Consider the following 17,109-nt stretch of genomic DNA (forward strand, 5'->3'; position numbering starts at 1 on the left):
TAAAAAAAACTGCATATGCTGGTTAGGTATGTTGTAAAGCATGGCTGCTGGTTTGAGCTGGTTTAAGCTGGTCCTTAGTTGGCCATGACCCAGTTTAAGCTGGTCATGAGAAGAAGCTAGTTGCTTAGGACCAGCTAAGGATCATCTAAGTACTGGCTTAAACATACCTAACCAGTATATACTGTTTTTTTTTAACAGGGATCTCATTCATTTACATTCAAAAATAGTACTTAAGGCATGTTGCGCTGGGTTTATCAAATTAAAACCATATAACCAGCCTTGGAAGACTTGAAATACAGAGCACAAAAAGGGAATATGTGATTCTGGACCACAAAACCAGTCTTTAGTAGCATGAGTATATTTATAGCAATCAAAATGATTGATTTTTCTTTTTTCTTGCCAAAAATCATTAAGATAATAAGTAAAGATCATGTTCCATTAAGATATTAAATGATTAAATGTCCTACAGATTGTATATTTTCACATAGTTCTCAGCCAAATATTGTCAATGGAAATCTTAATTATTCAGCTTTCAGATGATGTATACATTTCAATTTCAAACAAATTGACCCTTATGATTGGTTTCTTTGTCCAAGGTCACAAATATGCTGCGAAATGTGTCCTCCTTTTGTGTTCCATGTAAAAATAGAAAATCACACAAGTTTGGAAGGACATAAGTGAATGGCAGATTCATTTTTGGGTCACTTTGGTCATTGTTCACCATGTGGCGTAATAGGTGTATTGGCCAAAGCTTAGGGATGCCAACTGGAATGTTGCTAGTTCAAAACCCACAAAGAATAAGACACTTATCTTGATCCCAAGTTGATCCATTGGGGGATGACCCCACAATAAGTGTACAGTATGTTATTTTGGATAAAACATATGCTAGATTTTGTTAATAGGCAGTTAGCAGTGGTCTATGAATTGCATTCGTGTGAAAACCCTGTTAAAAAACAGCATATGCTGGTTAGATGTTTTGAAGCATGGTAGCTGGTTTAGGCTGGTCCTGAGCAACTAGCTCCTGCTTAAAACAGCTCATGACCAACTAAGGACCAGCTTAAACCAGCTACACTCTTAAAAATAAAGGTGCTTCACTTCTAAATGGTTCCATAAAGAACCTTTAACATCTGAAGAACCTATCTGTTTCACAAAAGGTTCTTTGTGTGAAAGAAGGTTCTTCAGATTATAAAAAGGTAAGAAAGAAATAGTTCTTTAAAGAACCTTTGACTGAATAATTCTTTGTGGAACCAAAAATGGTTCTTCTATGGTGTCGCTTGAAGAACCCTTCAAAACACCTTTATTTTTAAGAGTGTACCTCAAAACATACCTAACCAGCAAATGCGTTTTTTCTCAACAGGAACTGCATTAGGGCTTTCAGAGACCACTACTAACTACCTATTAGTTCCCAAGAAATCTGTGAACCCTTCAAATGTGCAAATTTCATTACAAGTTTAAAAGGTTCTTTTCAATTTTCTTCCCAGTGGTAAAATCTCTTAGTCATCTGAGCCTGAGAAAGAGTTTTTATACTCTCTTTGTTCCTGCTGCCCTCGGTTGCAGACGAGTGAGTAAGTATCAAGTACCACGGCTGGTGTGGGCGACGGTGTTAAGATCCAGCCATGACCAACTCTGGCAGATGGTCAGTTTTGTTCATGTCACTGTTCTCACAAAAGTGGATAATAAAGTAGTACTACATAGAAGAGATGCCAATATAATTTCCCTTATGAGGTAATGCCTCTCAAATGTTTCTGCAGTTGCCTGGAGAGAAATTTCTTCAGTACGAATCTTCCTACACACATACATGAAAACAGTGATTATCGTCTGAACAGTCTGTTCTTGTAAAAGTGGGCCACTCTCTGCCTGGCCCTCCCTTTTTCTTCTCCTTCTCTTGCCATCGTTGCTCCCAACGCTCTGTCTATCACCAACTCTGACGCGTGGGCGTCACAGTAGAGGAGTGAATCTCGCTTACGCGGGAATGACTGGTGTTCTTCTGCTTGCTGGTGAATCCACCAGACATCACCAGATCTCTGCTCTATTTTTGGTCAGTGTGAATGTAATGTTCTAAAACGAATAATCATCCTTCACACTTGTGTTTGATATATTGGTTTCACCATCTTGATACAACTGATTATAAATCATTTTTCATTGTAAACGGCATCAGCATGAATGCATTTTTGACCAAAACTAAGAAGCTTTACCAAAATACAAAGTATAGCACATTCTCTAGCAAGCATGGTGGCATGATCAGCACTGAAATGAAATGAATGAATGACTAAATGGAATTTGGGAGCAGAAACAACGGAACACAAAGTATGGAGTCATCCAAGTATAGAATTGACTTGGCAAAATGGGTACTTATAATTTATAGTATATGATCTATATTAATACATTACATGATTGATGGTTAAAGACAACATCAAAATAATCAAAATTGCACTGCCTATGAATTTATCAATTCAACTGACCAAATGATCCAACCAAACATTGATTAGAAGCTATTATGTTTTAAATGGCATGTTGTCTTTAACACATTTAAATGTGCACATAATGGCTAAAATGAATGCTTAACACAATTTTTAGATAATTAACTACAATATAGTGTTTCTGCGACCCAAATTTTCTTTAGCATGATGTGAATTCTCACCTTGGTGTGGAAGGTGGTGTTCGTTTTGGCCACTGCACATTGACGGTCAACGAGGAAGCAATACCGCCGTCTCTCTTCGGATAGGGCGTTCTTGTAGCTCTCAGAGATGTAGTTATCCAGCTCATTTTGTTTGCTGCTGATGGTCTCGACGTACTGAGGGACAGGGAAGGTGGCATGAAGCAGACATAAAAAAAAAATGGCAAACAATGCCCCGGTTTGACGCAGCCTGATGTAATGAAGGCCATGCTAGTAGAAACCGCACATTTCAAATGACAACCATGTAGGCTTGCTGTTACTCTCATTGTATGAAAGCAAATGGGAATGCTAAAGCTCAATGATCCATTGCACGCAAAGCTGGCGAGGGCTGAATTTAACCAGCCGATTTGGTTTGATCAGAGAATCCAAGTAACAAAGAAGGTCATGTTCACTCTTTAGCATTCAATAAAATAATATGATAAAACATCCAACTCTAATATGTGAAAAGCATCAAGGCTGCTGCCTCACTAAAGATTATGCCACAGCCAAAACATCATCTCACAAGGACATACACCTTGTAGGAACTGGATGTAATCCAAACTGCACACACACACACACACACACACACACACACTCTCCGTAAGGTTATTCAACCTGTGTAGATATTGTGATATCACAGCGAGTTATGCTGATTCCTTCCTACCAAGTGTTAATGAACAATGCTTTGCAAGTCTATTATTAGTCTGAAGTTACAAAAGGTCATTGCATCAAGCAAAAAACGTGTTACGGGTTCACAGTGATGTATGAATGTGTACAATATGTTCACCCAGACATTCAATCTTTGCATTTCATGGGTTTAGTGCCTTGCACTAAAACGGAAATGAATTAAACAATGCCTCATCCAGAGTTTAAAACTCATTTGGTACACATCTGGACTTGTTTGTAATACTTTCGTATTAAACTCATGTGGGAAAGAATGTGACAGATGAAAGAGAGGAAAAAACATGAAATGACGAGAGATACTAAAAAAGACCTCAGCATTGACTAGGAAACAGATGTTGTAGTGTCAAATATGAAAGCAAGTAGTTGTCAAGCTAGTTTAGATGTAATCAGCCTGTAGGTAAAACACTAGATGTAAAACGTAGCATTTCCAGGATTCTCTCTGATCGTGAGTGGGAGTTTGGTCACACTGCTGACAGGTAAGCATGCTCAGCACACCGAAACAGCTGAACGCTAAATGTTTCTGCACATAGCATCAAACCAAAGAGTGAGTCACATCACTTTATCAAGCTTGAAAGACTTTGAAAATTGAAATTGCTCAGCAAAAAACTTTGAAAATTGAAATTGCTCAGCAAAAAATTCAAGGGGACAGGATAGAAAACGCTGAGGGCAAAGCATGTTGGTTACACTTCTCCTCAAACAAGCTCTGTTTTCTCCAAAGTTAGAAACTACATACTTAGCGAAAAAACATAATGAAGGCATTTCTCTTTCTTTTGGAGTTCAGTTCTCAAGTGTAAACACCCTTAGAGTAACTCAGAATTACATTTTGGAGAAATCTAGCACATACTGTACACTAAAGGTTTGGGGTCATTAAGATTTTTATTTTTTAAAGAAATTAAGTTTTTATTAAGCAAGGATGCATTTAATTGATCAAAGGTGACGTTGAGTTTATTAAAGATTTTTACATTGCTAAAAATTCTAATGAATCCCTAAAAAAGTCACAGTTTCCACAAAAATAAACTGTTCTGAAGGATCATTTGACACTGAAGACTGTAGTAATGCTGCTGCTAATTCAGCTGTGCAATCAGGAATAAAATACCTTTTCAAATATATTAAAATAGAAAACAGTAATAAATCAGAATAATATTTTGTAAATCAAATCAATGCAGTCCTGGTGAGCATTAGATACTTTAAAAAAAACATTAAAACATCTAACCAACCCCAAACTTTTAAATGTTATATGTAAGCTGTTATTTGTGATCCTGGACAACAAAACCAGTCATAAAGGTCAATAAGGGTCTAAATAAATACGTTTTCCATTGATGTATGGCTTGTTAGGATAGGGCAATATTTGAAAATCTGGAATCTGAGGGTGCAAAAAAAAAATCTAAATAGTGATAAAATCACCTTTAAAGTTGTCCAAATAAAGTTCTTAGCTATGCATATTACTGATCAAAAAATACATTGTGATATATTTACGGTAGGAAATTGATCAAATATCTTCATGGAACATGGATCTTTACTTAATATCCTCTTGATTTTTGGCTTAAAATTGATAATTACTTATGACTGGTTTTATGGTCCAAGGTCACATATGTAAGCAGAAGTAATTCAAGACATTCTATTCTCAATATTTTTCAACTTGAACATGTTGATGTAGCCCACATCCACATGTAGACTGCATGTTTTGTCCGCTAATGGATCAGATATGACGTTTGTCTTTTTCTTTCTGGATAACAAGAGCACTATACTGCAGGATCTTCTTTGTATTTAATGACCCATGGTCAAGACCCCTTTTCTGCTCCTATTAAAATGTTCTCTCAGTGTCTGAGTCATGAAAAGTACATTTACATGTACAGTTCATGTACCAGCCACAAGCTAAGATTAAACTTTGAAGTCCAGCGAGTGCACTTACACAACGCAGACGTACTTGTCCGTTGCCAGGTACAAGTACAAAAATATGTCGCACAAAGGCAGTTACTCGAATATATCATATTTCTGCTCCTACACTTTACCTAGTTGTTAAGTAAAATGGCTGAAAAGCAATGTTTTTTCTGTCAGCTTTAATAGGTATTTACTGCGATATGGCCTGGGGCAATAGAGGTTCAGCAATGATTATTTAAATAACTAAACTGCATAAATCACATTTGTACAGGAGCATGGCAAAAAAAAAACAACATCTATATTTACAGTTTCCCAGTAATAGACAGGCAGCATGATTAGCATGACTTTAAGTACCACTTGTGAAGTAGCTGACATGATCATACTCAACTGAGCAGCAGTAAACACTGTCAAGCTAAAAATACTGCATTCAACAGGTTTGCGCACTAGAGTTTGTAGCATGTTTGTATGCTCCAGTATGGCGGGGTAGGGCTAAATGGGTTCAGAAATCATATTCAGATCGAAAATTGTGCACTATGTGCCTTTAGTATGCCACCCAAGGGGAATACTAATGTATACACACATACACGCACAAAGATGATGTAACGTGGGTCCATATCCTACACTACTGCAGCCTGAAATCGTAAGTGACACTCCGGTTCAAATCAATCTGCCTGCCCTCCGGTTGGCCTCATTTTAACACGTGCTGAATATGAATGTAGCATATGACTAGAATGTGCCATTATTTCGGTGCATTGATTCCTCAAGGAAAAACGAGAGAAATGAGTGCATTACATTGGTCACGGTATTAATATTGGCATCAGTCTTGCAGGGGATCTGGAACAGACCTGTTTTTCTCTAGTAATCAGGGAAGAATCTGAAACAGCAGTGTGTCTTTTATAAAACAAAATAAAGAAAAAAACTGCACAGTTTATTAGTTACCAATGTTTCAGTAAAATGAGCTGTTTAATATAAATGTGACCATGGACCACAAAACCAGTCATAAGTCGCAGATTTGTAGCAATAGCCAAAAATACACTGTATGGGTCAAATTTATCGATTTTTCTTTTATGCCAAAAATCATTAGGATATTAAGTAAAGATCATGTTCCATGAAGATATTTTCTAAATTTCCTACCGTTAATATATCAAAACTTAATTTTTTATTAGTAATATGCATTACTAAGAACTTCATCTGGACAACTTTAAAGGTGATTTTTCTCAATATTTAGATTTTTTGCACCCTCAGATTACAGATTTTCAAATATTGCCCTATCCTAACAAACTAAACATCAATGGAAAGCGTATTTATTTCAAAACATTGACCCTTATGACTGGTTTTGCCTGAAAATATTAACTAGTGATAGACTGGAATATTGACATTTTTGGGGCAGTATAAAATCTTTCATAAAATTTGAAAACATATGCTATATGATTTGAAGTAAAATTATTGAAGTATGTTTCACAAGAAAATACTATTTCAGTATTACTCTCTACTTCAAAATTTCACATTTAATTCAATGTGCTACTCGGCATTTCTTTGTAATTATTTATGAAATGTACTAGCAATTTATAAGTAAAAACACTTTTTTCAGTGTACATTTATGGAATATAACATTATAGAGTATGAAAAACTGGATTCGATTTCAAATTAATAAGATTTTAAATTATTTTTAAATTTAAGTTTTACTTTTGCTTTCATCTAATGCTTGTTTTTTCTAAATAAAAAAAGGAAATTAGCATGCACGATTAAATACACTGGCCAACATCTGTTCAATATACAAAAAATTAGCTATAAAAAATCTCTAAAATAGGCCAATAACCAAAATGGTACTACTATTCACGCCTTTGAAAGATATTCTCCACGGCTTGTTGTAGTGCAGTTTTCTGCTCATGCCATCTCTGAATCCAGACTCTCCACAGCATGACGCACAGTAGGGACCATGAGCCCTACATATAAAATTCATCTACGGTTCATACTGAGCTGCTAAGTGGAATGAACACATACACACACACCTATAAATAATTGACAAAAGCTATTACAGAAAGAAATCACATTCATGGAAAACTGACATTTAGGAAATCTCATGAGAGAGCCGCCACATGTAGGGAACCATGGGAAGGGTTTACACATACACAGGGTTTTCTCAGGGGTAAATCTCAGCTTTCACAACTAGTAAACCAGGCATTGTCTGGGGTATATGAGCAGAGGCCAGAGACGTTTTGACTTACAGCTCCAAATATCGATTTTTTTTTCTCCTGAAGCCCTGTGCCACCCAGAGCTGTGAGGCACAAGCTAAACTAACAATCAGAATGTGATTTCCATCTCTTTTATAAATGCACTTCCCACATCAGAGCTGCATACTGCATCAAACTTTTGGCCTTTGATCATAAGTCAAGAAAACAAGTACATCAGAGCCTCTGTTTCTGCTTGGCACTGAATCTGTCAAGGTCAATGGAGGGCCAAGATTCAAAACATAAAACAGCATATACAGAACAGACAGTAGATTTCAAATGGAATTCCATTTTAAATTTCTCAATGGTTTAAATTCAAATTTAAATCAAAATTCTAATTTACACTTCTAGACTCAAAGGAAGCAAAATTTTAAATTACGGATTTTGGCCAACCCTGATACAGAACAACAAATCAATCATCTCTGATGTTTGGTTCACTGTGATCCTCCTACAGATTTTAATAGACCTCGGAACAGGAAGTTCACGTCATTTAAACAACCCACTCACCTTCCTTCTCTCTGTGTTTTCTTTTATACACACCTGGAGTGTGTTTAAAAAGCAAGCTAAGCCCACAGCGTTTTACGCAACTGGCTGTTCCCATGCTGCTATGAGGAGCACACCTACTGCTAATGGCATAAACTGACCCCAGGTCAGCCCACAGAACAACACTCCCACTTCCCCCTGACCTCACACCTGGTGACGACGGTAGTGAGAGGCGTACGTTCAAAACAAACAGCGGCCCCGACAAATCAACCCCCTTACAACGAGGCCTCGATGAACAAAAGCACAAGGACACCACACAATGAAACCCACACAAAACAAGTACATTATTGTATGAAAGGACTTCAGCCAAACAGAGTGGGATTTTCTTTAGCACTTAAAGAGCCAAACAGACTAAAATTGGAATCGTTTTTTTGGTGTTCACAGCTTATTGTCTGATTCAGTGCAAAGCACGAGCATGGAAAGAGCTACAGTATATCAGATTATAAAAATACACCTTTATGGAGAAATAAGATCATAAAAACGTTTATAAAACTTAAGATCCATAATGTATAAAAAATTCTAAAGATTTTAATTGACTTGTAAATAAAGATGTTGTCTGAGTTTTTTAAATGTATTTTTTTTATAAATCATAAAATATGTTGGAAAAAAGTGTGTTAATAGCCATCAGCACTGTAGCCAATTCAAAAATGTTTTTTTTCTCTCAAGTGTGTTCAAAAGTGTATGTTCAAACTGTGAACAGAGAAAAGGGTGAATTTATAGAGATTATTTATAGAATTCCAACAATATCCCATCCCAGCATGAACTCCTACTTGAATGTCATGAATTGCACAAACATCGCAAACAAATTCAATGCCTACGCTCTGGAACTTCCCAATCTACTGCCACACTCAGAATGCACAGAAATTACATTTTCAAGGCTTGAAGTGATTTATGCTTGTCTTCTGTACACAGAGAAATTTTAAAGAAATAGTACATCCAAAAATAAATTCTCTCATCATTTACAGTTGAGGTCAAAAGTTTTGCTGAATGTGCGAAATGTTAATTATTTTACCAAAATAAAAGGGATCATACAAAATGCATGGTTTTTTTTTATTTAGTACTTATCTGAATAAGATATTTCACATAAAAGATGTTTACATATAGTCCACAAGAGAAAATAATAGTTAAATTTATAAAAAATGACCCCGTTCAAAAGTTTACATCCCCTTGATTCTTAATACTGTATTACCTGAATGATCCACAGCTGTGTTTTTTTTGGTTTAGTGATAGTTGTTTCCCTTGTTGAGTCCCTTGTTTGTCCTGAACAGTTAAACTTCCCGCTGTTCTTCAGAAAAATCCTTAATGTCCTGCAAATTCTTAGTTTTTTTTTTTTAGCATTTTTCAGCATTTTTGTGTATTTGAACCCTTTCCAACAATAACTGTATGATTTTGAGATTATTTTTTTTTACACTGAGGACAACTGAGGGACTCATATGCAACTATTACAGTAGGTTCAAACGTTCACTGATGCTCCAGAAGGAAAAACAATGCCTTTTAAGTGCCAGGGGTGTAAACTTTCGAACAGATGAAGTGTACATTTTTATTATTTTACCTAAATAACATATATTTTTCATTTAGTACTTCCCTTCAGAAGCTACAGAAGATACTTACATGTTTCCCAGAAGACCAAATAAGTTAAATTTACCCTGTTCTTAAAGGAACCGTATGTAGGATTGTGGCCAAAACTGGTACTGCAATCACTTTCAAAATACTGTAGAATGGTGTATCCCCTCCCCTCCCCCCTGACTCGAGGTTGCCAGCTAAGCTGCAGGATCCAGCAGAATCGTAGGCTGCTACAAGGAGCTTCCAATGGCAAGTGACGAGTCCTACACAGTAATTTTTTTTCTTCTGTTAATTATGTTTATGCTTCACGAGAGATGTTTTGCGAAGTAATTATGTATCGCAAAAATTTACTAATGGCGATTAGCCAAATATTTCGTAAAGATGTACTGTAATACCACATTTCAGTCGGAACATAGATTGTTTTCATACCCTGCTAGTGGTGCGATATAAAGCTTTTTATTAACGCATTTAGCACGGGCGACCGTGGAAAATCCACTGTGTACGGAAGCAAAGTTAGCCAAACATAGATGAATCTTACCTGTCCAGGAGAAAATTAGCAACGTTGGCGTCTGTCTTCAAATTCATCTCCGTTTTCAGCCGTCTCCATCTTTCAAAGGCATCTCCTATACAAATCCTTGTTTTATTTCGGACTGTGTCACGACGTATTTCGGATTCATAACGAGGTCTTTTAGGTTTCGTAACGTTATACATGTTTTATCCGACACGTTCATAGCTGCAGCTGTAACTAGAGCAGAGCTGGCATCCCGGATGACGAAACTCTACTGACTTCGTGATTGGTAGATAGCTGGAGGGTGGAGCCTCAGACCAAAACACAAAATGACAACAATAACATCAGTCGTGGGCTGCAACTGTCACTTTTAAATGACAATATCCTGGCCGGACCACTGTTGTCAGTGAGATAAGTATTTGAAATGAACATGATTTCTTAATGTCTAGTGACATGTCAGGGCCATTTTATGATTAACTGAAATTAATTTCTTACATACGGTTCCTTTAAAATTAAAAAAATGTTCTGCTCTTAATGCATAGTGTTTCCTTCTGAAGCATCTGTAATAGTTGAACCTTCTGTAATAGTTGAACCTTCTGTAATAGTTGCATAGTTCCCTCAGTTGTGTGAAAAGATGGATCTCAAATCATACAGTCATTGTTGGGAAGGGTTCAAATACACAAAAATGCTGAAAAACCAAAGAATTTGTGGGACCTGAAAGATTTTTCTGAAGAACAGCTGACAGTTTAACTGTTCAGGACAAACAAGGGACTGATGAACAACTATCACTAAACAAAACAAACAGCTGTGGATCATTCAGGTAACAACACAGTATTAAGAATCAACCGTATATAAACTTTTGAACAGGAAAATTTATATAAATTAAACTATTATTTTCTCAAGCGGACTATATGTAAACGTCTTTTAAGTAAAATATTTTGTATGATCCCTCTTGTTTTAGTAAAATAACATTTTGCTGATTCTGCAAAGATTCTGCATCTGTATTACTTTCTTCCATGCAACAAAAAAGGAGAAGATATGAAGACTGACACTTACAATTGCAATGAAAAGATTAGACACTCTTTTCCATGCAATTATAAATAATGAAGACTAGAGCTTTCAAGCTTCAGAAAGGATGTCAAGCACCAAAAAATGTTCCTAAACATGGTTGATGCAACTAATTTGTTATACTTTAGGTCTTCTAAAGTCATATAATAGAGCTTTAAATAAAAAACAGACCAAAATTAAAGTCATGTGGGTCTTGTGAAGGTGAATAAATGATCATTTTTGGTGTAAATAGTTCACCAAAAAGAAAGTACATAAAAGTACATTTCATTTGGTTAAATTTGAAGACAGCGCTGACTCACCTGCATCTCCTTGTCTCCATATTTGGAGGGGTTCTTGCTGCCTTGACTCTTCCTGCGGAGTTTCTTCAGTTCGGCCTGGCACTTCTCCAAACTCTCTCCTTTACTTTTGTGTTCCATCTGATATTTCTTCAGCGCTGCCTGCCAGACAAAATAACACAGCTCTCATCACAATCAACCCCTAACAATATCCAAATGGACAAGACGAGGAACTTAATGGTTGTATTTCAAAAAATGTTATCAAGCATCTGTTCCAGAAAGGCCTCAAGTGGATAAATGCCAACGAGAATGAGATTGGGCACTCTGGTGGTATGACTGATTTCTTTATTCTCACCATATCCTGAGCTTTAAAGCTTTAAAGTCGACTTTTTCTTAACAATGACCTGAACCCAGCATCTAAAAGACATGAAGGTCATCTTCATAGGTTCTGTACTAATGGGAACTTGGCTGAGTCAGCTCAGTCGGGTCTTTTATTGTCCTCAGAGTGTCTTCCCAGAACCTCCTGCTTCACTGATTCATTGTGTTCCAGGACATGCGTCTTTGTTTTCACTAGTCTTCACTGCCAAAGCCTTCTTCTGCTACATTTGACTGATCCTGACGCAGTCTATTTGCCATGTGTGGAATGGAAAGCATGGGAGCGTAGTTAATTATTTCTGTCAATGCTGGAAATGAGTGACCGAATAAATGTGGATTTGATTTCTTGCCAAGAAGCTGAGGGTCAATCTAATGCATTTACAAACAAGCCTGTTAGAGACCCCAGTAAGAAGACTTTTTAATCTGTGAAGCTGAAAGTCTCATTTCAGATCTTTCATGCATGTAAAAAGATTTCTCTCAAGTAAAAAGAAGAAAAAAAACCACTTTCGCCTCATACAGACGAAAAGAGCCTTTTAGAAGACGTTGGTGTAATGCCGCTATTAGTCTTGCTTTCATTACATGCAGTAATCTCAATTATTGCCTTTAAAAGACATGTTATTTGAGGGTGGATAAGGCCAATTAGGTAAAACGTGGAAATAAATCTAGTTATGTTATTGGACGTGACTGTATGTGTTATAAAACAATTAAATTAAGAAACAAGACAAAAACAGTGCATAGTTCACTGAGTTAGGTGAAAGAGAAATAAAAATTTCTGAAATGGGAATACATTTGTGAGGGAAATTGATTTTCTGGTTCAAGTTGATCTTCATTGACCAACACATTCTGCTTGGTTTGAAAGTATGTAGTATGTAGTATTTTACAGTGCAACCTTGACTTCTTGTGAGCTGTAGTTCATACATCGCTACACTATTGACCGCAGGTAACTGTATTTTTTTTGTACACTAAATTTCAGCAAATTGTTGCAAATGTGATCATAAATGTAATGTTTGTGATTGTGTATGTTTATATACTTACATTTAAGTAGCGAACATCCAGTTCCACTTTTTTCTCTAGTTCTGTGAGTAGTTCATTGTGGAATGATTTCAGCTGAAAATTACAGTAGACAAATACAGTTTATATTTTATACACAAAAAACTACAGTACAACAAACCAGCAATTTTCCTCTTATATGACAAATTAATTCTGCATTTGGTTACACCAATAGGGCCCTATAAAATCTGTTTTATTTTTTTTCCAAAATTCAGTTTTTTACATTTTTTTCTGGATTAATTTTTTTTTCCTGTTTCTTCATTTTTCTAGATTCTAGATTTTTAATGATAAAATACAATTGTATTAACCAAAAAGCATGTCTAATTAATCAAAATCATGAAACATACACAATTTAACAGCAATTTATTAAAAGTCTAACAAAATTACATTTTTATGACCCTATGAAATAAATTTTAATTTTAAATTTGAATAATCAAAAGCATCTCTAAATAATTTATTTAAAAAACTTATTTTATTTACTTTTTTTCAGAAATATTTGTTGTGTGTTCATAATTTCTGGTAAATATTTTTCTGGTAAATATTCTTATATATTATGTTTTAATAATAATTATAGTAGTAGTAGTAGTATTACATTCAGTAATATATTTCTGTCACAATTTCTTCAAGTTAAACCAAACTTTTATTTTGTAATATATTTCTGTCACAATTTCTTCAAGTTAAACCAAACTTTTATTTTGACGGGTTGCTGTGAAGACCTTTAAGTTTCTGTTTGTATATGATATGACGATAGTTTTTCTCTCAAAAAACAATAAAATGCTCATGAAGTTTCTCTCAGAGCAGTTCTAGAGATTATATTCATGTTTATGTGCTCATATATTGATTTTGGTGGCCTAATATTCACAGACACTATTTTATTTAAGTGTACTGACCTACTATTAATTTATTCATCCATAAATTGGAAAATTCGAAGACATTCTGCGTTATACAGTAACATTTCAATTTTATGACCAGATTCTGTCCATGTTTTTGCATTGTGGAATTCATAGTGCCCTACAACAAACCCCAAAATAACTTCGCACACCTAAAACTAATGTCTTATCCATAATGTGCTCGCTAACAGACATTTATTCAAGTTTCTGCACCGTTATCATTATCAGAAGGACTCAGATAAGGTTTGTTTAACATCTGCAGCTGTGTCAAACAGTACAGGAAAGTCTGTGCTCTGTCTGAGGTGGTGTGTTTACACATGTGACCGTGGACTATTGTCCTTCATGTATATACGGAAGCGTCTGCGTCGATGTGACATTTTGAGACGCCACTCCCTTCCATTTCCTTACCCTGGCGGCTAATGGAGCCTCTTAGATCCAGCCTGATTGACTCAGTCATGTTGTGAGGAAAAGTAATGAGAAAATGTGAGCCTATGAGGCAATACGATCTTCATCAAGTTAATGATACTCACCATGTCCTCTAGCTGCATCTGGATCTGTCTGTGAACCTCCGCCATCTGAAAAAGCACATCCCCTTGAGAGAGAGATAGAGAGAGGAAATAGATTAAATTGTCACTGTAATGCTTTTGCACCTGATATCAGGACACCATGCAGTCTGACAAGGGTGCAGGGAAGAGAGAAAAGGAGGTAGAGAGAAAAATAAAAACAAATGATGGACAAGATGGGCCGACAGTCAAGCTAAAGGTGCAAGAAAAGATCTGATGAACACAATAAATTAAAGAAAACCACCACAAAATATCAAACCGTGTTATTTAATAAAAAATAAATAAAAATCACACAGGAATATTCTTCCATGAAGATGCATGTTTAATAAACATGAGAAACAAATCAGAAAAGATGTCAAAAAGAAAATGCAGTTAGCACACAGTTTGCTCATATCAACATCATTCTGTGGCACAAGAGAGAAGAAAATCAAAAGAAAGGACAAATAAAGAGAGAAGAGGTGAATCATGCAGCCATTTCAGGCGTGTGTGTTGTGTTGTGTCGGGGTACCTACATGCTGCCTCTTCTGATTAGGCAATGCATTGTAAAAAAAGGAACAAAAGACCTAGTTTGAGCAGGAACAAAAGTACAGAAGACCTTAAGACAGTGTGAAAGAGAGAAAGAGTGAGAAGCTACCCAGGGTGAAGGAGTCAAACACTAAATGCATAAATAACACAACCAGCAAGCTGCCCTAGTCTCATAAACACATTATCAAAGCAGTGTTTCCTACTCCGATGTTTGCTGTTGAATCCATAACGCCAAAGCAAAAAAAATAAACCACACGGTGCTGTGATTTACAGTGATTTTAGAACACCCACGATGTTTAATAATTTGCATAATTCATATAATAATATTAATAATAATTAGAACTAATTAATTAAAATATGAATTTAAATATTGTCATAATTAATTATTAATTGTTTATTAAGTGATTCCACAAAAATATAAAAAATATAATTTTAATATTATTTTTGTTTTTACATTGATAATAAGAAGAGATGTTGTTTGAGCAGGCTGTTTAGCTTTGCCATGACATGTATAAGCGACATTTTAAAATATATTAAAATAAAATTTAAAAAAACTGTTAATTTAAATATACACAAAAGTTTGGGATCAGTAAGTTTTTTAATGTTTTTTAAAGAATTCTCATATGCACATGAAGCCTGCATTTACTTGATCAAAAATACAGAAAAACTGTAATACTGTCAAATTAATAATGTTTTTTTTTTTTGGATTTTAATATATTGTAAAATATAATTTAATCCTGTGATGCAAAGCTGAATTTTCATCAGCCATTACTTCAGTCTTCAGTGTCCCATAAACCTTTAGAAATCATTCTAAAATGCTGATTTATTACTTTTATTATCAATGTAGGAAACAGTTGTGCTGCTTAATATTTTTTCAGGATTCTTTGATGAATAAAAAGTTAAAAGAACAGCATGTATTCAAAATTATGTGACACTGAAGACTGGAGTAATGATGCTGGAAATTCAGCTTTGCATCGCAGGAATAAATTACATTTTAAAATATATTCACATAGAAAACAGTTATAGTACATTGAAATAATATTTCACAATATTACTGTTTTTTCAGGATTTTCATTTAAATAAATGCAGCTTTGACAAGCATAAGTGTATACTATTATTAAATATAAATATATATAATAAAAAATAACATTAAAAAATTAAAAAATATATTTTTGAAAAAAATATCAAGTATATTGCTATTTTACAATTTTATAAATACAGCTAAATCAATCAAAATGTATCATTTTATAACTTATTTTGAGTTTATTTTTGAGCTTGCAATCTGAATTGTCTTTATTGACTTTAGGCAAAAACAAGCATGTATCATTGTAGTCGAAATCACATTTTAATGTCTCTTATTATGACACATATTAATAACTCTTACATAGCAGTTCTTTTAAGCATTTTATGGTAAAAAAAAGAAACATCTGGCTGCTGAGATATTACTTATCTGTGTGTTTTCATGGTGCACAAATCAAGTGCAAGGGTCATCAAAGTACATATTTTTGGCATCATTGTAGATGTGCTTGTAAGTCATATTGAGTTATCAAAGCTGTCCTAAAACAAAACTGCCACTCATTTCATTAGTAAGTCAATGCACACTTCCACAGCGACAGAAATAATTACAGAGTGCTGAGACATCTTCCTTCCATTCATCCATCAAACTCTTGTCTAACTCTGCATTAACCAGGTTTGAGCTGGCTTGATAAAATAATGAAATAGAATAACAAAAAACGCACACACAGTATGCAACACAGAGGGCAGCATCAGCGCAGACACTTTGAAAAGACAAGGCACTTACACAACTTCTCTGCTGTAAGTGAACAATGACAGACGTACATGTACTCGCATGACATCCAATGGGCATGACGTCTCTCTACCTCCTGAACTGGTAATAAGCGCAAGGCATTCTTATTCTATAAGGGTTTATATTTGTGCAGCCTATTATTTTCTATATCACTAGATAAAAATACCTTAAATACCGTCAATACACACTCATTCATATTTGAAATCCATGCACGTTCCTTATAAATCTGAGCTACTGAGCCACACAGTGCGTTTCATAAAGCGTGACCCTGCCTGTCTTTAAAATCCGTCATGCCAGACCCAGGACAACTGCACCAGCCTGCAGTACATATCTAATCAAGCCTTCCTCTTAAGCCCTGCCTTCTGAGAAATAGAGGGACAGTCCGTTTTATACAGTCGTTTTAGTTCAAGGTCGCCAGAGGCCATCCAACCAGTAACGTTCATCGAAACAGATTAATAAGGGTGGATATGCACACACACATTACACATAC

General features: G+C 35.3%; 1 protein-coding gene across 7 annotated transcripts in view; it reads right to left on the bottom strand.

Moving 5' to 3' along the window:
- The window catches only part of baiap2b (BAR/IMD domain containing adaptor protein 2b), a 69,761-nt gene that overhangs the window by 12,321 nt on the left and 40,331 nt on the right, over positions 1-17,109 (bottom strand). For 6 of the 7 annotated variants that reach the window (XM_073827812.1, XM_073827807.1, XM_073827811.1 and 3 more), the window contains 4 exons: positions 14,255-14,316; positions 12,820-12,891; positions 11,434-11,571; positions 2,642-2,794 (listed from right to left, as the gene is read on the bottom strand). In XM_073827812.1, the coding sequence (XP_073683913.1) occupies positions 2,642-2,794; positions 11,434-11,571; positions 12,820-12,891; positions 14,255-14,316 (425 nt within the window). The remainder of the gene's footprint in view (positions 1-2,641; positions 2,795-11,433; positions 11,572-12,819; positions 12,892-14,254; positions 14,317-17,109) is intronic. The other variant, XM_073827813.1, reaches the window with a different exon arrangement.

This window comes from Garra rufa, chromosome 22, assembly GCF_049309525.1.
Source record: "Garra rufa chromosome 22, GarRuf1.0, whole genome shotgun sequence".
Lineage (NCBI taxonomy): Eukaryota > Metazoa > Chordata > Actinopteri > Cypriniformes > Cyprinidae > Garra > Garra rufa.